Genomic DNA, 23,961 nt, shown 5'->3' with positions numbered 1-23,961 from the left:
TTCCAGTGCATGTTTCCTTTACATTTTTCACAGTTTTCCCTCTCACGGTTGTGATGTTAAGATCACTGCATTATATCGGCGAATTAGAGTAGGGGTATATAATACAATAATTAAATGCATTTATACTCACCACAATAGGGACAACATAGAAGTTGAGTGTTGGTGTGTAGGAACTCAGGAAGGTTATTCTGCCATCAAAGAAAAGGAATGCAAAAGCACCTGAAAATATTCAACAAGTATCTGAATCATTGTGTTCAAGTTTTTTCTATATTATTATTATTTCAAAATAACCCAATGTAATCCAAAACTTAATGTATCAAATAGCAATCTTTTAACAACAATCGACTCAAGCACACACCACATGGTGAACTTTAATACCACAAAAATATCATCTAAATACAATCTAACTACAGTGTCTAATTGCAAAGCTTGCAAACACTGAGTTTACAAACCAGATGTGATTATTTTTGCAGTGTTTATATTTCTAAAATTCAAAATAGAAACAGTACTTCTTCTTCTTATATCGCATAATGGCCAAAATCATTAAACTGAATATTTTGCCATGAATTAGGTGTGCATACGGACCAATAATCCTCGCCATATTGTAAGTAATGGCCATTTAGTCTAATGTTTACACAATTCAGATTAATTTGACACAAACAAATATTTTCCCATTTTTTTTGTTATTCAGAAATTAGCAGGGAAAAATTACCTTCATGATGAATAAAGGTGAAAATTCTTGCCAAATGAAGTTAACAGTATTTTTGGTGCATGACAATACAAGAGTGTACACGCTGAAATGTCTCGCCTTCTATACTAATCATTGATATTATGTTGATAGTCCTAAGTATAAAGCTTTATTCCAACTGTCTCATAAACTTAACATTAACCAAGATAACTAAACAAAGACCAATGAACCATGAAAATGAGGTCAAGGTCAGATGAACCATGCCAGGCAGACATGTACAGCTAACAATGTTTCTATTCAACATATATAGTTGACCTATTACTTATAGTTTAAGAAAAATAGACCAAAAAACAAAAACTTAACACTGTGCAATGAACCGTGAAAATGAGGTCACGGTCAAAAGAAACCTGCGCTACTGACATAAAGATCATAAAATATTTCCATACACCAAATATAGTTGACCTATGGTATATAGTATTAGATAAAAAGACCAAAACTCAAAAACTGAACTTTGACCACTGAACCATGAAAATGAGGTCAAGGTCACATGACATCTGCCGCTAGACATGTACACCTTACAATCATTCCATACAACAAATATAGTAGACCTTTGCATATAGTATGAAAAAAACAGACCAAAACACAAAAATTTAACTATAACCACTGAACCATGAAAATGAGGTCAAGGTCACATGACATCTACCAGCTAGACAGGTACACCTTACAATCATTCCATACAACAAATATAGTAGACCTATTGCATACAGTATGAAAAAAACAGACCAAAACACAAAAATTTAACTATAACCACTTAACCATGAAAATGAGGTCAAGGTCACATGACATCTGCCCGCTAGACATGTACACCTTACAATCATTCCATACAACAAATATAGTAGACCTATTACATATAGTATGAAATAAAACAGACCAAAACACAAAAATTGAACTATATCCACTGAACCATGAAAATGAGGTCAAGGTCAGATGACACCTGCCAGTTGGACATGTACACTTTACAGTCCTTCCATACACCGAATATACTAGCCCTATTGCTTATAGTATCTGAGATATGGTCTTGACCACCAAAACTTAACCTTGTTCACTGATCCATGAAATGAGGTCCAGGTCAAGTGAAAACTGTCTGACAGACATGAGGACCTTGCAAGGTATGCACATATAAAATATAGTTATCCTATTACTTATAATAAGAGAGAATTCAACATTACAAAAAATCAGAACTTTTTTTTCAAGTAGTCACTGAACCATGAAAATGAGGTCAAGGACATTTGACATGTGACTGACGGAAAATTCGTAACATGAGGCATCTATATACAAAGTATGAAGCATCCAGGTCTTCCACCTTCTAAAATATAAAGCTTTTAAGAAGTTAGTTAACGCCGCCGCCGCCGGATCACTATTCCTATGTCGAGCTTTCTGCAACAAAAGTTGCAGGCTCGACAAAAATGAACATGTTTTTATAGACGATAGAAAAAAATCGACTGATTTTAAAGCATCATGTTAATCTTAACACTAAAGATAATTATTTGAGACCTCTGACGAATAAGAATAAGGATAAATTGACGAATCACAGTAAAATTTTAACCAATTTGACGCTAACAGTAGCAGAAAAAGACCGTTGGATGCCTATCAGTAAAGGGCATTACCCTCTTATAACTTACCTGAAGCTGCTACAACTACAAGTATTCCAATAAACAACAGGAAGTCTGTAACTTTGTCTATCACTACAACCCTATAATATCAAAAATTATGACAAAAGTTTCAATTACTTAAAAACAGATTTATAACTATAGGAATATCATTCAAAGCTGACGTTATTCAGGAGATGGACCAATGTTAGATAGCTGCTTAAATTAATCAAAACTAGCAATGTAACTGATGAGTGAAGTCACACAAGTAAAAATCAATGTATAGATAAACAAATTTGTAAGGGGTCTACAGAACCCAGTGTCTCTCCTAATTTATGAATGTAAGTAATGTTTTAAGAACTTTAAACTGCAGACTGTATGTAATGTTAACTGGAGGACTAAGTCCATATATAAGATTCCATATAAGTAACATACAGAAAAACTGAAAATATATTTTTCCTTCTGCATACTAGCTCTTGATCATAAAACAAGCTTCTTTTTTTAAACTGAATTTTAATGTGTGTATTGTTATGCGTTTACTTTTCTACATTGGCTAGAGGTATATGGGGAGGATTGAGATCTCATAAACATGTTTAACCCACGCCGCAATTTTGTGCCTGTCCCAAGTCAGGAGCCTCTGGCCTTTGTTAGTCTTGTATGATTTTTAATTTTAGTTTCTTGTGTATAATTCGGAGTTTAGTATGACGTCCATTATCACTGTACTAGTATACATATTTTTTAAGGGGCCAGCTGAAGGACGCCTACGGGTGCTGGAGTTTCTCGCTACATCGAAGACCCATTGGTAGCCTTCGGCTGTTGTCTGCTCTATGGTCGAGTCGTTGCCGCTTTGACACATTCCCTATTTCCTTTCTCAATTTTATTCTGTCCAAGTTCGGTAGAAACCTAGGATAGTTTAAGAAATTTATTAAAATTTTAAAAACCTTAACCACAGAGTGAATGTTATGTTAACTGGCAGAAAAACTATGTCCATTTAAATTTATAAGTAAAATATGGATAAAAAGGATTATTTTTTTACTTCTGTGCAAGAAATACAGGATAGTTTAAGAAAGTGTTTAAAATTTCAAAAACTTTAACCACAGAGTGGATATTTGTGATGCCGATGACAAGGACGATGGAATGTAGGATCGCTATGTCTCGCTTTTTCAACAAAAATTGAAGGCTCAACAATGACAATAAGCTGAGTATAAAGATATATTAAATTCAAGAAAATAAATTTGTCCCCATGAAATTGTTATCAATATAAAGCAAGAAATCAGCTGTTAAATCTATTTCTGTATTTTGGATATAACCATTGCTAAACTTAAAAGAGGACCATAACTCCTGAACAAAAAGTAAAAATCTTCAATTTCATATTCGATCTCCATCTTAAACTTCAGTAACAACACCTTAAATTTGAAATGCATTGGTTAAAGGGTTCATTCCAATCTATTGAGGACCATAATTCCTGATTATCTGACAGTCTTGCCAATATCAAACTAATTGACCTCCATTTTATCATCAGTAACAACAAATTAAAATTTGAAAGCATTGCAATTGGTTGAGCAGTTCATCAATTATTTCTACCGAAACTGTTGGCAGCTGCCTGCCTATCATACTTCATCATTTTAAATAATGAAAATTTTTCTTTAGAAAACCCAGTTTAAAGTTCACAACTTTAAACTAGTTTTTCTGAACTAAAATGAATGACCATACCTGACAATGTTCCTCAGTATAAGCATGAAAACATTTTTTGCCGAAGTGCAAAAGTTTTTACCATGTGCTGCTATCTGAAATAATCAATTTTAATGTTTCAGCTTTTATTTCCATAATAATGAATTGCATATTTTTTTCTGCATTTCGATTACATAAAGAGTGGATACAAATTGAAGTTTTCATGTTTTTTTTCATACATCTATTAAATATAAACTTTTTTGACAGCAAAACTAGAGGATCTCAAGAGCCTGTGTCACTCACCTGTTTCTTCTTTGGTTTTGGAATCATGTAAAAATAGATTAAAATCATAACAGGTACCTTTATAATGATTGAGGCCAAATTTAGTTAAATATTGGACCCTAATTTAATAAAAAAAAATCCTGGTGGCCATCTTGAACAGTAAATCGGCAACAAAGTAGCAATAATTTAAGCTGTAATTTCCAAACATCAAAAAGAATGTTCACTGCATTTTAATTCACATGTATAACTTCTAAACATAATTCTTAGGACAAAAAATGAGAAATTTTGATTTAATTAAAGTCAGAATGGCTATTTGTTAGGTGCGTTTAACAGATTTATATCTCTAGTTCAAAATTGTCTTATTTGATTTCTATAGATATTTGAATGCTACAATTGTGTCTTTTTATATTCCAGTGCAGATGAACTAGTTCTTAACTTAATCTTAAGTTGCAAACAATTTTTCGAAACAAATGGAAGACCTCCCTCCCCAATTTGGTAAAATGTTGACTTAAAATTAAAAAAAAATATTTTAAATTAGTGCAGACAGTTATCTACTCCATACTAAAAAAATAGTCCAGACCTTGCTGATTTATGAATATGATAACTGTTAATAACAACATGACGGGTGCCATGTGTGGAGCAGGATCTCATTACCTTTCCAAAACACCCAAGATCACCCCAGTTTTTTGTGGGATCAGTGTTGCTCAGTCTTTAGTTTTCTATGTTGTGTCTTGTGTTCTATTATTTGTCTGATCTTCTTTTTCTTTTTTAGCCATGGCGTTGTAAATTTATTTTTGATCTATGAGTTTGAATGTCCCTCTGGCATCTTTCGCCCCTTTTTTTAACCATATCTTACCATTATATAAGCATTTTTGTTTAGAAATTTCATAACCTTTTCTAAACACCAAAAACAACATTTAAGACACCTGAAATAGAAAAACATTCAGTTGTAAATCAATGTAAATAAAAAAAGATTTGTAATATATGTCAAGGAAACAACCAATGGTCATATTTATCATCATTTTATCAAGAATTGTTTGTAATTTCTGAACTAAAACTGCTCAATAGTTTAGTTATATGACTTTGAAAGTTATTCCACTACAGAAATATCAATTTTAGTACCAAAAAGTTTATCAAAAACTTGTTCCACTGTAGAGTTTCAGTCACAGTTTTAACTCAGCTAACCAGCTTTTTTTCTATAAAATTCATACATAATTGATCAAATGCAAGGAAACTTATTTTCCTACATGAATGGTCTCTATTGTCATACCATATAGCAAGTTATTTTTGCGGGGTGTAAATTTTCACTCACAGAAAAAGATCAGCAGAATAAATTCTGCCAATTTTAAATTACACATGCAATGGTATTGATAAAAGTTTTGATTTTGCCAAAATAATAACTGCAAACAAAATTTGTATACTATATTCAATGAAAATCATGGAATTTCACACCTGCAAAAATAATCCGCTTTAAGCTATCATATCTCTAACAAGGCACAGTAATTAGTCCAAATAATTATGACATCTTGAAAGGCTATAACTAGTATATTTTTTTCTTTGACGCCTTACATCGACGTCAAAGCAAAAATTTAAAATAGCCTTCCAAGACGTCATGATTATTTGGACTAGCCGATTATTAGATGTACAATTTTGTCTTCTTTCGAAATCTTTCTGTTTGAACCCGTTGACCTGGAACTTATCAGTTATTGGTAATATTAATTATTTGAAAAACAAAAGGGCCTGGAATGGAGTATTTTTTAATCAACAGCATATTCCTGTATTAGTTATAAATAAAGTTGAATTCTTTGAATCCATGTTTTAAGTCATGCTCGCAAACAAATTGAAAACTGTATCTATATGCATTATTTTAAGTCCAGATTTTTAGTATTCCTATTGTCATATAAGCCATAGAAAGTCATACCGGTACTTTAATTAAAATACTACAAAAGGGAACAATGTGACAATGATTGAATTTAGTAGTGTCAACCCTGTGATTATGACATGTGTATATAGCAAATCCTAAATACACCATTTGGTGGTGTGACTGCCAGATGGGGAACTACAGATAAGGTAATAAGTAACATAGGTAATAAGTAACATGTGAATATACTATCGGTATCGATCCCAGGAACTTGTTAATTCTTGGCAATATTAATTATGTGGAAAACAAAAGGGTCTGGAGTGGTGTAATTTTTAATCAGCACCATTGTCCTATATTAGCTATATATAAATTCTTTGAATTGTCTTTTTTACCCCATGATGGCTGACAAATTGGACCTTGTTATTTTAGTATTATAGATAAGTTGAATTCATCATCAACCAAGCAGTTTTGATTTCAATTCCAAAACAAAAATTCTAGGTAAACTTCAAGTTGAACTGACATTGTCAGACAAGCTACAACACAGGTTATAACCTATATAAATGAGCATGGGTTAAAAACAACAAAAATATATAGCCCATACCTGCCAACTTTTCAAAATGCCCATGAGGGTTTTATGTGGAAGATGGCTCTTATAGTACTACAAAACCTACAAGGGGGGATCCAAATATATTTTAATGTTGTTTTTTGGCTTCTTCATACTTTAAAAATCCTAAAGCCAATGTAAAATTAATTGTTTTGTTTAAAATTGTGGACAATATTACTCTTTCAAAATTTCTATTTGGGAGCCTCCATGGGAGAAATCCCGCACAAATAGTGACAGTTGGCAGGTATGATAGCCATACTATCATTACCTATTATTCTTATGTAAATAACTTACTTCAAAAGGACTTTAGCTAATGGATTTTCTTTTCCTTTGATTTTATGATCTAAGTATTCCAGAACAACTCTCATCATCTGTATAATAGCAATAATAAGAGAACCAAAGGCTAGGGATCCTATATGATATCTGAAATATATAATATTCATAAATATTATTATGTTGAATAATTAGTGTACACAATCCTCATTGTTTAGTGTACAATAAAATATGACATTGGAACTCTTAATTCATGTATTTCTTAAATCCTGTCATATTTACCATACTCAAATATTGGTACGTGGAGTTAATATGTGTATGCTGACTTGTACATTTACCTCCACATATTGTATAAACAAGAATGTGTCCAAAGTACACAGATGCCCCACTCACACCATCATTTTCCATGTTCAATGGACCATGAAATTGGGTAAGAAATCTAATTTGGCATTAAAATTAGACAGATCATACCATAGGGAACATGTGTACTAAGTTTCAAGTTGATTGGACTTCAACTTTTTCAAAAACTACCTTGACCAAAAACTTCAACCTGAAGTGGGACAGACCAACTGACGAACAGACAAAAGAACGAACGAATGACCAGACAGACAGATGCACAGACCAGAAAACATAATGCCCCTCTACTATCATAGGTGGGGCTTAAAAAAATGATTTTTGGCTATTTAGTATGGTTTTTTTCTCATTATTCAAGGCCATATGGTGGCATATAATTGCACATCTTATTAAAATGTGAATAAATTGTGAAGATTTATAAAAAAGCCTAGTGACATTGATGGTAAATTAAATTATGTAAACCTGTAAAATTTTGAATAACATCTAAACTTATAAGTTGGGATGGGAAGATCTCATTTTGAATTCCAGAGAAAAAAAATGCTAAATCTGAAATTCATGTTAAAATAATGTTTTCACATCACAACACATATATAATTAAATTCTGAGTTAAAGGAATCATCTTTACTCTAATTATACTCTTAAATTCTCTTTGTTTAAAAGAGGAGCAGCAAATTAAGTCTTTGATAATTTGCTTTGCAAACAGGGGAAATAAATCTACAGTCTTGTCCATATGAAGAAGATGAAGATGAAATCACCAACACCTTTCATGCTACACACTTAACTATCACTTATAATTGTGTGTATTCTGATTTGAATGTTTAAAAGCTATAAGCAATCATCATCAGCTTCAACTTTCCATCTCATCTCAAGGTCATACAGATTACTAATTTTCCATCTCAAGGTCATACAGATTACTAACTATCCGTCTCAAGGTCATACAGAATACAAACTTTCCATCTCAATGTCATACAGAATACTAACTTTCAATCTCAAGGTCATACAGAATGATAACTTTCAATCTCAAGGTCATTCAAAATACTAAAAGTTACTACCTGAAAGCCCTCCACAGGGAACCAGACACTGGAAACAATGGCAAGTCTTCTGGTTTAAAGAATGTCCAGTAGTAAGAAGCAAAGGCCCCTGCTAAGACCATCTGTCCAAGTGCTATAGAGAAGTTGATTAGCCAGAACAACATAAATAGGTTGTAAATCTGTGAGTATAATACAAAGCTGAAAAAGATATTAAAAAAAAAAAAAGTCAGAAATTAAAATGATTATTATGAATGGCGTCATATCTTTTAAACATTGAAATATTTTAAGTTTGATTTTTTGCTATTTTTGTTATTTTTCAAATATTCATGAAAATTAGAAATAAACACTGAGCATATAATGAATTACATTATAGTAAGATCAAATAGAAGAGACTTAGTAAAATTTAACAAAAACTTCACCTTGACCAATGTAATATGGAAATGAGGTCAAGGTCAGAGTAAACAATTCTAACTGATGGACGTACTGTGACCTATAGTTGTTAATTTCTGTGTCAATTGGTCTCTTGTAGAGAATTGTCTCATTCGCAATCATACCACATCCTCTAATTTATAGAGACCAACATGTTTTCAAGCCTTCTCTATACCATGAAAATGTTGTCAAGAACAAACCATATAAGACAGACAGCTAGACATAAACCTTGCATTATATAAGTTAAAGGAAAAATCTTGATTTTATCACTTGAAATGTTTTCTTACTTTTCTTCTTGATTCTTTAGAAAAGTACAAAATTCACTGCTTGTTTCATTGGCCTGAAATTCAATAAAGGGTTCCATAAAATTAACTAAAGTTTAGACTATTTAAATATATATTTAACACATCAATTACGAGTTTGTCATGCATTGAAGTAAATGAAACATTTTCCAATATTTTTTTTTACTTTTTTCAAATGTTTCAATGAATATATAATTGATTAATTATACATCTGAAGAGTGAAGACTATCCAAAGGATATTATACTTATTAATATGAGCAGAAATTGGGAAAATTTAAACATGATACATAAATTTCAAGTTAGTTTGTTATTAAAGAAAATAAAACATTTTCCCATATTTTTTAGCGTCAACTAAGAAAACATTTGATCACCTAGACCAAAAGTAATTGTTTTCATTATAAAGTGATTTAGACAAAAATTGAGGTCAGTTCTATAAAAATCTCAAACTCTAAATAGGTGAAATATCAAAGAATAAATGTTTTGAAATTAAACTAAAATTGAATCTTCATTTTTCAAAACATACCAATCTTTTGTGGATTTCATTTGTAAAAGTATCAAATATCCTTGAAATATTTTTTTGTTTGAAAATTGGTATTCATTAAAATGAATTAATCCTCAGTACCTGGAAAGATTTTGATCTTAAAGTTTAAAACATACCGAATTATCGTCACAGACTTCACCAAAAAGTTGTGACGTAGCACTGGTTATCTCATCAAATTTCCAAGTGCCATTTGGATATGCATACACAGATTTGTTATTAAAAGCAAACGACTGAGCTCGACCTGTAGAGGCTAAATATCTGAATATTGTTAAAGAAATTACAAAACTTCAAATATCTTTAGTCGGCACATATGTCAATTGAATATCTTTTTTGCATAAAATAAATAAAAACACAAAAGCATTTCCTATCACTTCTACATAAAAACAACTGTTTACATACCCGCCAACTGTCACTATTTGCAGGGGATTTCCCCCATGGAGGCTCCCAAGTAGAAATTATGTAAGAGCAATTTTGTCCACTATTTTAAAGAAAACAATTAATTTAACAATGGCTATGAGCTTGTTAAAGCATCCAGAAAAACAGAAAAACAGAAAAAGAAACCAAAAAAACACATGAGAATATATTTGAAGGCCCCCTTGAAGGTTTTGTAGGACTATAAGAACCATCTTTCACGTAAAACCCCCATGGGCATTTTGAAAAGTTGGCAGGTATGTGATTAATTGATTTCACCCTTTATTGCAAAGAATTTGCAATGAAATTGCATACAAGTATCAAATTACAGATTTCAAAATGTTAGAATTTTCATAAATTTCAACATGAATAATAAAGATAATAAATAAAATTAAGGTCTTTCCACCAGTTTGTATCTATTTTGATATTAAAATATTAAAAATCAGTCTAAAATGTCAGTTCATATGGCTTTATGATGTATAGATATGAATTTAAAGCAAAGGTCAAAATCTAGAAGGTTAAATTAACCTATGACCTTGACCTCAATTTCAAGGTCACAAACTGAGGATCTCAAATCAAAAGACCCTAGGTCTCTAATATGTATGGTTAATAAGTTATATCACTTTACACATAATTTTATATATGATAGAGGCAAAAACTCCCATTCATTGTCTACCCACCCTTTCAACTAAAATTATTAAGTTACGACATGTCGCAACTAATAATTTAGTCAAAATAATTTGTCGATATCTTATACGGTTTCTGGAAATGAGTGGATATAAGCCTAATTAAAAAATTAGAATATGACCTTGACCTTTGACCTTGACCTAATTTTCATTTTTTTGGACCAAGGACCTCAATCAAAAGATCCTAGGTCTCTATCACTTATGGTGTTCCAGTTTGAAATACATTTCAAAATTTCAAATACAAAAGGGGAAATAACTCTCATATGGAGCATTCATATTGCTTCGGTGGAAATTGGACAAATCATGCGAAGGATATAACGAGCAATTTTATAAAATAAATTTGTCGTAATCTTTTACCGTTGCGAAGGAGTCGTGGACACAAGAAAAACAGTGTTTGGGGAGATAACTCCTACAAAGAAAAGTATTCGGTTACGCATGGTTAATTTCAAAAGGGCATAAACTGTTCGATATCATATACCAAATATCTAAGCGACATATTGCGAAACAAATATTTATCGCAAGAACAAAATAAGGCGGGAAAAAAAATAAAAAATAATTAGAAGAAAAACAATAGGTCTTTCCACAGAAAAGTGGAAAGACCTAATAAGATAATGGTACATGCTGATTCCATGTTTTTAAAAAGGTAGTAGTTCCTGCAAAGGATACACTGCTATAGTAAGCCAGTAACCAAACACAATCAACTGCAGTAGAAATGGAATCAAAGGCCAGATCAAGGTAAACATCATGGTACCAACAGCCCTGAAAATGTATATGTACAATAATATATACAAATATCAAGGCCAGATCAAGGTAAACATCATGGTACCAACAGCCCTGAAAATGTATATGTACAATAATATATACAAATATCAAGGCCAGATCAAGGTAAACATCACGGTACCAACAGCCCTGAAAATGTATATGTACAATAATATATATACAAATATCAATGCCAGATCAAGGTAAACATCATTCTGCCAACAGTCCTGAAAATGAATCTATATACATTAATAGATAGAAATAGCAAAAGCCAAATCAAGGCATATGTTATACTACCAACAGCCCTGAAAATATATTTGTTTAGGGGCCAGCTGAGGGACGCCTCCGGGTGCGAGAATTTCTCGTTGCATTGAAGACCTGTTGGTGACCTTCTGCTGTTGTCTGCTCTATGGTCGGGTTGTTGTCTCTTTGGCACATTCCCCATTTCCATTCTCAATTTTATAAAATATTCATATTTGCTTTTAGTTTGTTATTTGTACATATATAAGGTCCCTTTTTTCTTGTTTGAATTGTTTTTCATTTTGTTATGTCAACTCAGGCCTATCATAGCAAGCTTAGTACTGCAGTATTGTTTTTTATTATCCAAGGCTATACAACCTCAGTCTCTAGTTAATAAAATCTCCATAATTCCTGTATCACGTACAGCTTTGAGACCTGAGCAAACATTATCAGCAACTTAGAAATGTCTGAGAAGTTATCAATTTTGTCACAATGTGAGGAGATGTCAAGCTTACTTTCGTCAAGCCTAAAACTGTCTAAATGAGGGGAAAAGAAAAGTAAGAGTGATAAACAGATTATCAGGTTTTTGGTAAAAATATAGTAAAATATCAATCTGTCTTCCACAAAAACTATGATATTTTATTCAATACAACTAAAATTGAACCTCGTTATTGAGTATCTTATGTAAAGTATTTCTGTCAAGCACAGAAAAAAATATTGCAAGCTTTGTCAGCAGGAACTAACAGAAAATGTTTTCACAAATTATTGCAAGCTTTGTCAGAAGGAACCTACAGAAAATCTTTTCTAAAAGTATTTACAGTAATTCATTTTTCAGTCATCAACTTCTAACTTACCTGCTACCTTCTTTAATGAGAGCTATAGCAATCCTAATCCTTGAGCAGAGGAAGAGTAAAATCAACAGAATGATGGTGAGTATAATTCCAGCAATGATTCCTGGAAATAAGATAGAAACTTAATAGGAAACCTTTCAAATTTGTTGCATTTCCAACAAATAATTTGTTTTAAGTGAACAATATTCATCAAGAATGTGTCCATAGTACACAGATGCCCCAATCGCACTTTCATTTTCTGTGTTCAGTGGAACGTGAAATTAGGGTCAGAAGTTTAATTTGGCATTAAATTTAGAAAGATCATATTATAAGGAACATGTATACTAAGTTTCAAGTTGATTGGACTTCAACTTCATCAAAAACTACCTTGACCAAAAACTTAAACCTGAAGCATGACAGACGAAGAACAGATGCACAGACCAGAAAACCTAGCGCCCATAAATATGGCATAAAAACATAATTTCTAGTTTATCCTCCATTATAACAAAGTGGCTTGATGAACTTTGATAATGTAGGGTTACAGGTGATTCTCTTTATCTGGTAAATGATGTCATAATGGAGCATAATATACGAATTTTTATGGTGAAGAACAGAACTCAAAAGTGGTCTATTGGAAAGCAGGTCATTTTGCCCAATATTGCACTGATTGTAAGCTTTACATTGTCTGCAGGCTCGTCAAAACAAACAGACAACAAGTAATGGTTTTATCACATATAACAGCAAACTTCATTGAGTGTTTATAGGTATGTTCAGTTGTTAGATTGTAAGTTGAATCATGAAGTCATTATTATAAAGGTTAACTTTACTACCTTCCTTTCAGATTGGTAATCTGTCGGACTAATTATTCTACTAAGGAAGGTAGTATACCTAACCTAATAATGACTTCACGGTTCAGCTAGCAAGCAAACTAACCAAAGATATTACCTTTACTTACACACTCAATGCATTTTGCTGTAGTTCAAAAAATAATTTCTGATGCTCAGCTTTCAAATTTATAATACTCAAATTTTGTAAACTTACCAAATGCTAGCAGCATTTTTGGTTTTGAAAAACTGAAGTTGACAACAGAAAAATTCATTGTAAAAGTTTCATTTGTGTCCTTCAACTGGAAGTAGTTCCATAAGCAGTAATATGTTGCTGAAAAAATAGAAATACTACATCAATCTTTATCGTCATTCAAATTACAGCACTTTGAGACATTGGAACATATCTAGAACATCCAATATAGTAATGGAGAGTACAGTTATAATTATAAGACATTCAAATTCACTTGTAAACCAACAAAATTAAAGGTCCCCTGACATAAGTGTTTAACAACTGGTTTTTTTTTCTGGGGATTTTATAGTAATTTTAATCAAATTTGTGCAAAGTTTAAATGAATTTCTGTGGTTATTATTGATAATTTAACAGAGATTTGACAGTCAAAAGAAAGAATTTTATAACATTAAAGTCACAAATTTCCAATAAAAAGTGTGAATTTTCAGATATCCTAACAAATGTATAAAAAAAATCTGTCTTTATTTTTATGTTTTAACAACATTTTTATTTGTTGTTCATGTACATTCAGTGTTTTTTGAAACATAATATGTTGGTTTTCTGTCAAGTTCCTGAACATGCATGAAATATTTGCCACTGCATGTTAAGCAACCAACAATCAATCAATCTATCAAGTTCAGTAAAACTTCTAATCTTTATCTTTTTTTTTTTAATTTTGTTGCATGTAATAGATGAGGGTCCATTATTCTATATTCTTTTTATTTAAGGACCCCATTGTTCTTATTTTCACTTTTATTTTCTATTATGTTAACCCCATCAAGACACTCAAAAATATAAATCAGTCTCCAGAAATGATATGTACCATAGCCAAATGCACCAACAAAGGCAAAAATGGTAAACCACACCATGATTCCAGCAATCCATCGCATTATAATAATCCATGTAAGAGACAGTATCATGGCTATTAATATTCCTCTACAAAAAAAAAACAATACACCATTCATACAAGTAAGACATTTTGAATAAACAAAAATACATATCATTTTGTGCTAAGCGATAACCCTAACTTGTAATAAATAAAAACTACTCACACAAATGAGTCATTTTAGATAAACAAAAATACACATCATTTTGTGCTAAGTTTAATATTCCTAACTCATATTTAAAAGTATAAAAAAAAAACCAGAAGTTAAAAAGTCAAAATCAAACAAGAATGTGTCCAAGTACCCAGATGCCCCACTCGTGAACAGTGAAATTGGGTAAAAACTCTAATTTGGCTTTAAAATTAGAAAGATCATAACATAGGGAACATGTGTACTAAGTGTCAAGTTGATTGGTCTTCAGCTTCATCAAAAACTACCTTGACCAAAAACATTAACCTGAAGCGGGACAGACGGACGGACGGACAGACCAGAAAACATAATGCCCCTCTACTATCTTAGTTGGGGCATAAAAACAGATTTAAAGGTCACTTTGATCAAGCCACATGCAAGCAAGTACTCAGAAATTGAAGTTGTTAAGGACCTTGATTAGCTATACATCCAGCCCTTGCATAGTCAGAAGTAAGTACTCTCTCCTTATGTTCTCATTTATATTTTGATGTTTCTTAAAAAAATAAAAATTTCAAATTATAATGCTTACAACAGTATCATCCACCATGTTGTTACCACATCTTCTATTATCTTTTCAGCATATTCTTTAGCTTTCAAAAATATTCCAAAGGCGCTACAAGAAATAATAAAAAACATAATGACCGATCATATAATTTTCAACTTATTTTCTTTCCTACAATAATAAAGCATGTTTTTTTTCAAAAGCATTTTCCTTAATATTTTATGACTTTGTCTTTTTTTGTTCATAAACTTTTTATTTTCTAATGAGTTTTGGATTTTCAAATATTTTAGCCATTAAACCTCACTGAAGGTCAGACACTAATTATTGAAATGCTCATCTGTTGCAGTAAAACCTGTTATCATTAATGTTATTCCTCAAAAAAATAACTAACTAGCTAGTATATATAATACTAGGCAGTGTCAAGTATACAGTCTGCAAAAAAAACATAAACAATAAATAGGGATACTGAAATTTGGATTTTAAGCTTTAAAAATCTGACCCCCATACTTGTAACAAGTAAGTGTAGTAAAAACTTACTCTAGTCCAGATTCAATGATGTCATTAGTTAGACTGTTGCCTGAACTGTCAACAACATTGGTCAAGTTCTCTCCTTGAACCTTAGTCAGCAGATTTCCTGCATTGTCAATAAAGTCAACCAAAATGGAAGGTGTACAACGTTTAATCACTGAAGTAAAGAAATAATTAACAAGTAATATTTTATCAATCTACCATTTAAAAACCTAAAAACACTTTCCTTAAATTTTTGCCTGTAACAAATGTTTTTGTTATATATCAAAGATTAGTTATTTACTAATGAACTTAGGTTAACTGATGCACAATTAAGGTCAGTGATAATTAAAACAAGGAATTACTTTTTTAATCCTGGAAAATTAAGGTGGTACCTAACACTACAGGGAGATAACTCTGTAAAATCAGCAGAACGTTTTAATGACGTTGCGTTCATAAGGGAATATTAATCTTCTCAATGATCAAAATAAGTGTTTGTCAAACTGCTATATAACCAGTGTAATTTTTCGGAATAAACGGTTGGTTCAATTTTTTTGAAATTTTTATATTTTTGTCAAAGGGTCAAAGTAAATACTTTATCAAAATTTTAAGAAAATTAAACGAGCCAAATTAATTTTAGTTAAAGTGTTAGGTACCCCCTTAATAAGGAATATATGATGAAAACTAACCTACCTTGAAAGAGGATTATCCACTGATATTTTAGTATGAACTAATTAACTCGTCTAAGCATGTATGCATGCTATCCCTCCTTAATAGGATTAGTTTTCATCATACATACTATATCAAAGTTCGAGCTTTTTTCATAAAGTGTTACAATTTACACCAAATAGGCATAAAATACTGCTTTTAGTGCCAGATCTTCTAAAATAACTACATTTAGTACCAATTTCCCGTTGCTAAATAATATTACATATAGGCTAATTGTTATAAGAGGCATACAATTCAAATACTATTTTTTTTTTTTTGGGGGGGGGGGAACACTTTGAGGGGGGAAAGTTTCATTTCTTTTGCAATAACATTTATTGTAATATAAGCATTTTATTTGTCACATTAAAAATACTGTAAACCAACTGACTGATATTTTTTCACGTTTCGCTCATACTAGCCCCTCTAGCAGCGATTTAATTTTGCAATTTTCAAATTTGCTTAATGCAAGTAAAAGAGGAAAGATCCAAGTTTTAAATATTCCTGACGATTAATATTCATGTCATTTTTCTACTCATGGATTTCGTGAAAATAAATCCCTCTAGAAAATTTGTTGGTTTACAGTAATCTATCGTGGTATAAAATTAACATATTAACTTACCAGGTTCACTTTTTAGATAATATGTTGGACATATCTCTTGATCTATAATATCTGACAAGCTCTGTAAACAGAAAATGGTAATTTTCACTATTTTGTGAACCTACTCCTTTCTAAATATACTTTAAATCTTATGGGCGCCATTCAAGCACAAACAATTTTATTTTCACTCACACAGGAAAATGAAAAATCAATTTGAGAAACTGTATGAAAATTTTCACAGTATTTTGTATGGGTACAATGTGCAGATGGGAGGGAGATTAGGGGAGGTTGAATGATTGATTTTTTGTGTTAAGCAGCACTTATAGCTATATCATGACAGCCAGTTTTTATTGGTGGATGAAGCTGGAGTGCCTAGAGAGAACCATTGACCTATGGCATGAAAACTGACAATCCTAGTAATCATACCTATTAATTTTAAACCTGAAATTAAAGGTCAACTCTCTTACATGTTCAGTTTGTGTTGATCCAGTGTCTGACATTTCTATGCAGATTAAAAAAACAGAATATGCAATCATCAGACAAAGAAAAAAAATTTGGTGGAAAAATTGTGTTAATGGTATGGTCATTGTTATAGGTCGAACAGTGATCTATAGATGTTTACATAGATGTTTACATCCTCTTCGTTTGATCTATTGTGAATAGTTGTCCCATTTCTAATCACACCGCATCTCCCAGCTTATTCTTATATATGTATGTATACCTTAATTCCACAAAGACAGATAAGAATGCATAATCATACTATTGGTAATTTTATATTTTTTATAATTTACCTGAGATGCATAAGTATCTTTGCAGTAGACAGACTTGAACTGTGTCCCATCACCTAACGGGTCATAAATAAAGTTGACATCAGGACACTGTGATACGCATATCTAAAACAAAATGTCAGAATTATCTAAAACTTTCCAATTTTTCCTTGAATATTTTGATATAACCATAACTGCTACAGAAAACTTGGTTTTTGGGCCCAATTTGGGATCATATCTTGATTAATAAACAATTGACACAGAGATATGTCTCACCAGTCGACAACATTCAGAAAAAGACAATCAAATGGACAGTTGAACATCAGTTGAACTGACTGTAATGAAACTTTATAGAAAATATATCATTAATTTATCACAAATAGTTCCTATCAAACTGACTTTAGCTTAAATCTTAACAATTGTTGATGCTGCCGCTGGAAAGCAATAAGCCTTTTGTCATTTTGGTTGCAGACAAGACAAATACTGTTGAAATCCCCTTAATGACATTGATCATTGTTTTCAAATCAGCAAGATCAATTAAAATCTAAATTTCGCTTAAAATTTAATCTATCCCTATAAATATCTGCTGTAACCTTGTCATTTGACCTTTTGGCCATTGGGCATGATCAATCTAAGTTGTTAAATAAATTTATTTGATGTCAACAAATATTTTCCTGAAACAAAAATGTAATGGTCCAGACAGCCAATTTTTCAGATGGCATCCATCATGTTAAAAGCCAAGTCAAGACTTAATTACTCACAATCTGTCCAAAAATAAAATACTGTAGGGTAAATCATAATAATGTTATAAATTATTTTTTTTGAGAGAGGAACCCATTTACAAAAAACACTTTTTCTACCCTAAGCATTTCTTTAGAAAGTAAAAAGAAAAATATAGCTCTTTCCCAGAAAAATCTTAATCAATTTGTCTTTGGAATGACCTACATCAACTGCACTAGCTTACTGTTATATATATACTTACTTGCGGTGTTGGACACCCTTTAACAAAAACTCCTACACCCATCCTGCCACAGGTCACCATGTCAAAGAAAAACAAGTAATCTTTTCCTCTGAAAAATTAATTCCGATACTAGACAAATGGTCAACTTATGATTTTACAATATGATGAAAATGTGCCTTAATTTATATCATAATTCAATCAATCCTTAATGTTATTTTCGATAGACATATTTTTATCTGTGAGGAATGTTTTGTAGCTTTGAGTATTTTCTATAAATATGAATTAGAAACAAATCGTGCAACAAATTATTACAATAGAGATCATCATCATCATCATCGTTATCATCAATGTCATCTTCTTGTGTCATTGTCATAGTCCTCGTCGTTATTGTTTGCATTATTGTCATCATCTTGTTTTTGTCCTCCTCCTCCTCATCATCATCCTCGTCATCATCATTATATGTTTTAATACTGATATTTATGTAATATTTGCCACTGGAGGTAAATCACTTAATCATCATTAGTCGTTGTCCTCCTCCTCATTATCATCATCGTTATATGCTTTTGTTTTGATTTTCATGTAATATTTGCCACTGGTGGTAAATCACTAAGTCATCATTAACTTTTTTTTACAACCAGCAGAAAGATTTTTTCTAACTTAACAACAGAGTGGTCATTTGTGTATATTTGTACTTACTCTTGATTGCCTTTACCACACATTTCTCCATCAGAATTTACAGGATTCAGTAATAAAGATGGATCTCCATATTTAAATGCTAGAGAATTAGAAAAAAAACATGGTTCTTATCATAACTTAAATATCTTAATAAATTTCTATATAAGGAATATAATTTACTGTGTATTTCTTTATTTTCGTGGGTACCAATTTTTTTGTGGACTGAGTAAAATTTGCATTATCAAGGTGGTTTAGCTAAATTTTGCATTTAGAAAATAGTTTTTTGTTTAAAATTTGAATTCATATATCAGTTGAACCCATGAAATCCATGGTAGCCCATGAATAATAATAAATCCAAAGTAAACTAAGTAATGTACATTTTCTGTCCTTAAATCTGATGTTCGTTTGTTGCTACATCCTTAAAATTATGGGCAGCAGTACCTGTCACAAATCAAGGTATTTTACTGAGGTATTTTTTCAGATCTGTTTTTCATACTTATTCCTCATTAAATAATTTTGAGTTTTTGCTGCTATCTAAAATCTACATTGTGGAACATATTCTATCAGAATCATTTGGTAATCCATGCATTTAGTCTTCCTCCACTTATACAGTCTTGAACTTAAACTAGAGGCTTTAAAGAGCCTGTGTCGCTCACCTTGGTCTATGTGAATATTAAACAAAGGAAGCAGATGGATTCATGACAAAATTGTGTTTTGGTGATGGTGATGTATTTGTACATCTTACTTTACTGAACATTCTTGCTGCGTACAGCTATCTCTATCTATAATGAACTTTGTTTGCCCAGTAGTTTCAGTGGAAAATGTTAGTAAAAATTTACAAATTTTATAAAAATTGTTAAAAATTGACTATAAAGGACAATAACTCCTTAGAGGGTCAATTGACCATTTCAGTCATGTTGACTTATTTGTAAATCTTACTTTGCTGTACATTATTGCTGTTTAAAGTTTATCTCTATTTATAATAATATTCAAGATAATAACCAAATACAGTAAAATTTCCTTAAAATTACCAATTTAGGGGCAGCAACCCAACAACGGGTTGTCCAATTCATCTGAAAATTTTAGGGCAGATACATTTTGACCTGATAAACAATTTTACCCATGTCAGATTTGCTCTAAATGCTTTGGTTTTTGAGTTATAACCCAAAATTGCATTTAACCCATATGTTCTATTTTTAGCCATGGCCGCCATCTTGGTTGGATGGCCGGGTCACCGGACACATTTTTTAAACAAGATACCCCAAAGATGATTGTGGCCAAGTTTGGATTAATTTGGCCCAGTAGTTTCAGAGGAGAAGATTTTTGTAAAAGATTACTAATATAAGATTTACAAACTAGAGGCTCTCAAGAGCCTGTGTCGCTCACCTTGGTCTATGTGCATATTAAACAATGGACACAGATAAATTCATGACATAATTGTGTTTTGGTGATGTGTTTGTAGTTCTTACTTTACTGAACATTCTTGTTGCTACAATTATCTCTATCTATAATGAACTTGGCCCAGTAATTACAGTGAAAAAATATTTTTTTTAAATTTACAAAAATTTATGGAAAATGCTAAAAATTAATTATAAAGGGCAATAACTCCTTAAGGGGTCAATTGACTATTTGGTCATGAAAACTTATTTGTAGATCTTGTTTTGCTGAACATTATTGCTCTTTACAGTTTATCTCTATCTATAATAATGTTCAAGATAATAACAAAAAACAGCAAAATTTCCTTAGAATTACCAACTCAGGGCAGTAACCTAACAACGGGTTGTCCGATCCATGTGAAAATATCAGGGCAAATAGATCTTGACCTGATAGACAATTTAACCCGGTCAGATTTTCTCTAAATACTTCGGCTTTTGAGTTATAAGCCAAAAACTGCATTTTACCCCTATGTTCTATTTTTAGACATGGCAGCCATTTCGGTTGGATGGCCGGGTCACCGGACACATTTTTTTTCAATTAGATACCCCAAAGATGAATGTGGCCAAGTTTGGATTAATTTGGCCCAGTAGTTTCAGAGGAGAAGATTTTTGTAAAAGATTTCTAAGATTTATGAAAAACGGTTAAAAATTGACTATAAAGGTCAATAACTCCTAAAGGGGTAACTTGACAATTTTGGTCATGTTTGACTTATTTGTAGATCTTACTTTGCTGAACATTATTGCTGTTTACAGTTTATCTCTATCTATTATAATATTCAAGATAATAACCAAAAACTGCAAAATTTCCTTTAAATTACTAATTCTAGGGCAGCAACCCAACATCAGGGTGTCTGTTTTGTCTGAAAATTTCAGGGCAGATAGATCTTGACCTGATAAACAATTTATTCCTGTCAGATTTGCTCTAAATACTTTGGTTTCAGAGATATAAGCCAAAATCTACATTTTACCCCTATGTTCTATTTTTAGCCATGGTGGCCATTTTGGTTGGTTGGCAGGGTCACCCACACATTTTTTAAACTAGATACCCCAATGATGATTGTGGCCAAATTTGGTTTGATTTGGCCCAGTAGTTTCAGAGGAGAAGATTTTTGTAAAAGATTTCTAAGATTTATGAAAAACGGTTAAAAATTGACTATAAAGGTCAATAACTCCTAAAGGGGTAACTTGACAATTTTAGTCATGTTTGACTTATTTGTAGATCTTACTTTGCTGAACATTATTGCTGTTTACAGTTTATCTCTATCTATTATAATATTCAAGATAATAACCAAAAACTGCAAAATTTCCTTTAAATTACTAATTCTAGGGCAGCAACCCAACATCAGGGTGTCTGTTTTGTCTGAAAATTTCAGGGCAGATATATCTTGACCTGATAAACAATTTATTCCTGTCAGATTTGCTCTAAATACTTTGGTTTCAGAGATATAAGCCAAAATCTACATTTTACCCCTATGTTCTATTTTTAGCCATGGTGGCCATTTTGGTTGGTTGGCAGGGTCACCCACACATTTTTTAAACTAGATACCCCAATGATGATTGTGGCCAAGTTTGGTTTGATTTGGCCCAGTAGTTTCAGAGGAGAAGATTTTTGTAAAAGTTGACGACAACGGATGCCGGACAACGCCGCCGGACGCCAAGTGATGAGAAAAGCTCACTTGGCCTTTTAGGCCAGGTGAGCTCAAAATCAGCTCAAAATCGGGAGGCGTATAGAAAAATGTCCATATAAATGTGATTTTCAACATTTTTCAAAGTTGTAAACCCTTAATTTTTGAAGTGGAACGAAACTTAAACTTGATCTGTAACACATCATGGTTTACTAAGCTCACATACCAAAAATCAGCCTAATATCTAAAAGCATTTAGAAAATATGGTCTATATAACTGTGATTTTCAAAAATTTATCAAAGTTCATAGCCTGTAATTTCTGCAAAAATTAGCAGAGCAGAACAAAACTTAAACCTGATCTGTAACTCATCATAGTTAACTCACATACCAAAAATCAGGCCAACATCTGAAAGCGTTTGGAAAAAAACTATGTATAATGGTTTGTTGCAGAATGACGGAATGACGGAATGATGGAATGATGGAATGAGAGAATTACAGAATACTGGACAAGGGTAAAACTATATAGCACTGACAACTTCGTTGCGGGCCATAAAAAAATGAAGAGTTTTTTTAACTTAACACACTGTCAAACATCTAAAAAATACTATCCACACTGATCTGTGTCCACACTTGTTCTTCAATAAATATTAATTTACATGCAAAGAAAATAATATAAAGGACAACAACAATATAGATGAATGGTGGTGATGAAATTTAATATGTGTATAATGTTTTTCCATTGGATAACAATGACAAATTTCACGGCATAAATTGTATGACTGAAATCATCGAAGTATATTCTGTATTTGCTTGACACATACAAGTGATAGACAGTAAAAGTTTGGTCAGGAGTTTAGAACTGAGATAAGCAGGTTTTTTTTATCAACATTTTGTTGTAAATTTGATTATCTAGATCTTTAATAGATCTTTTTATGTTTTATTTTCCTTAAAACTTAATGTCATTCAATGTATTCTAATACCTTTGAAGCCTTTATCAGTTGAAAAAATAATTGAAAAGCCTGGTTTTTTTTTTTTTTTTTTTCAATTGATTGCTGACTGCTAATGAATATAACGCTGAGTGATTTAACATTTCCTTTGAGTACAAATAGAAAATCAAAGCATAGCGTTTTATTCATGCTTCCATCTATTTTATTTTGTATTCTTTGTTATTGGCTTAGAGATAAAAGACAGAAATATGTTATTGATTTATTCTAGTCAATGGATGAAAAATTTATAAGCACTAACAATAATAATGAAAGGTATTAAGCACTTATACTAAAAGCCACAGTGCAAGACCCTTATGGAAGTCAAGGTCATTAAAAAAAAAGATCCTTGTTGCTAATGCAGAAATTATGTAAGAAAACTTAGAACTGCCAAAAACTCTCAAACCACATTTTTCCTATTTAGTACTCTGTGTTGCATTATTATTTTTTCACTAAAGC

At 31.6% G+C, this 23,961-nt stretch overlaps 1 protein-coding gene across 2 annotated transcripts in view; it reads right to left on the bottom strand.

The window, feature by feature from the left end:
- The window catches only part of LOC139511561 (choline transporter-like protein 2), a 34,974-nt gene that overhangs the window by 5,098 nt on the left and 5,915 nt on the right, over nt 1-23,961 (bottom strand). For both annotated transcript variants that reach the window (XM_071298397.1, XM_071298398.1), the window contains exons 4-21: nt 19,480-19,558; nt 18,805-18,892; nt 17,847-17,948; nt 17,077-17,137; nt 15,780-15,927; nt 15,270-15,353; nt 14,491-14,603; nt 13,653-13,769; nt 12,636-12,735; nt 11,449-11,541; nt 9,802-9,943; nt 9,130-9,182; nt 8,435-8,611; nt 7,050-7,178; nt 5,147-5,216; nt 4,051-4,124; nt 2,371-2,441; nt 131-219 (exon numbers count right to left, since the gene is read on the bottom strand). In XM_071298397.1, the coding sequence (XP_071154498.1) occupies nt 131-219; nt 2,371-2,441; nt 4,051-4,124; nt 5,147-5,216; nt 7,050-7,178; nt 8,435-8,611; nt 9,130-9,182; nt 9,802-9,943; nt 11,449-11,541; nt 12,636-12,735; nt 13,653-13,769; nt 14,491-14,603; nt 15,270-15,353; nt 15,780-15,927; nt 17,077-17,137; nt 17,847-17,948; nt 18,805-18,892; nt 19,480-19,558 (1,790 nt within the window). The remainder of the gene's footprint in view (nt 1-130; nt 220-2,370; nt 2,442-4,050; nt 4,125-5,146; nt 5,217-7,049; nt 7,179-8,434; nt 8,612-9,129; nt 9,183-9,801; nt 9,944-11,448; nt 11,542-12,635; nt 12,736-13,652; nt 13,770-14,490; nt 14,604-15,269; nt 15,354-15,779; nt 15,928-17,076; nt 17,138-17,846; nt 17,949-18,804; nt 18,893-19,479; nt 19,559-23,961) is intronic.

Source organism: Mytilus edulis, chromosome 2 (assembly GCF_963676685.1).
Source record: "Mytilus edulis chromosome 2, xbMytEdul2.2, whole genome shotgun sequence".
In the NCBI taxonomy this organism is placed as follows: Eukaryota; Metazoa; Mollusca; class Bivalvia; order Mytilida; family Mytilidae; genus Mytilus; species Mytilus edulis.
This window is presented reverse-complemented; position numbering and strand designations above follow the sequence as displayed.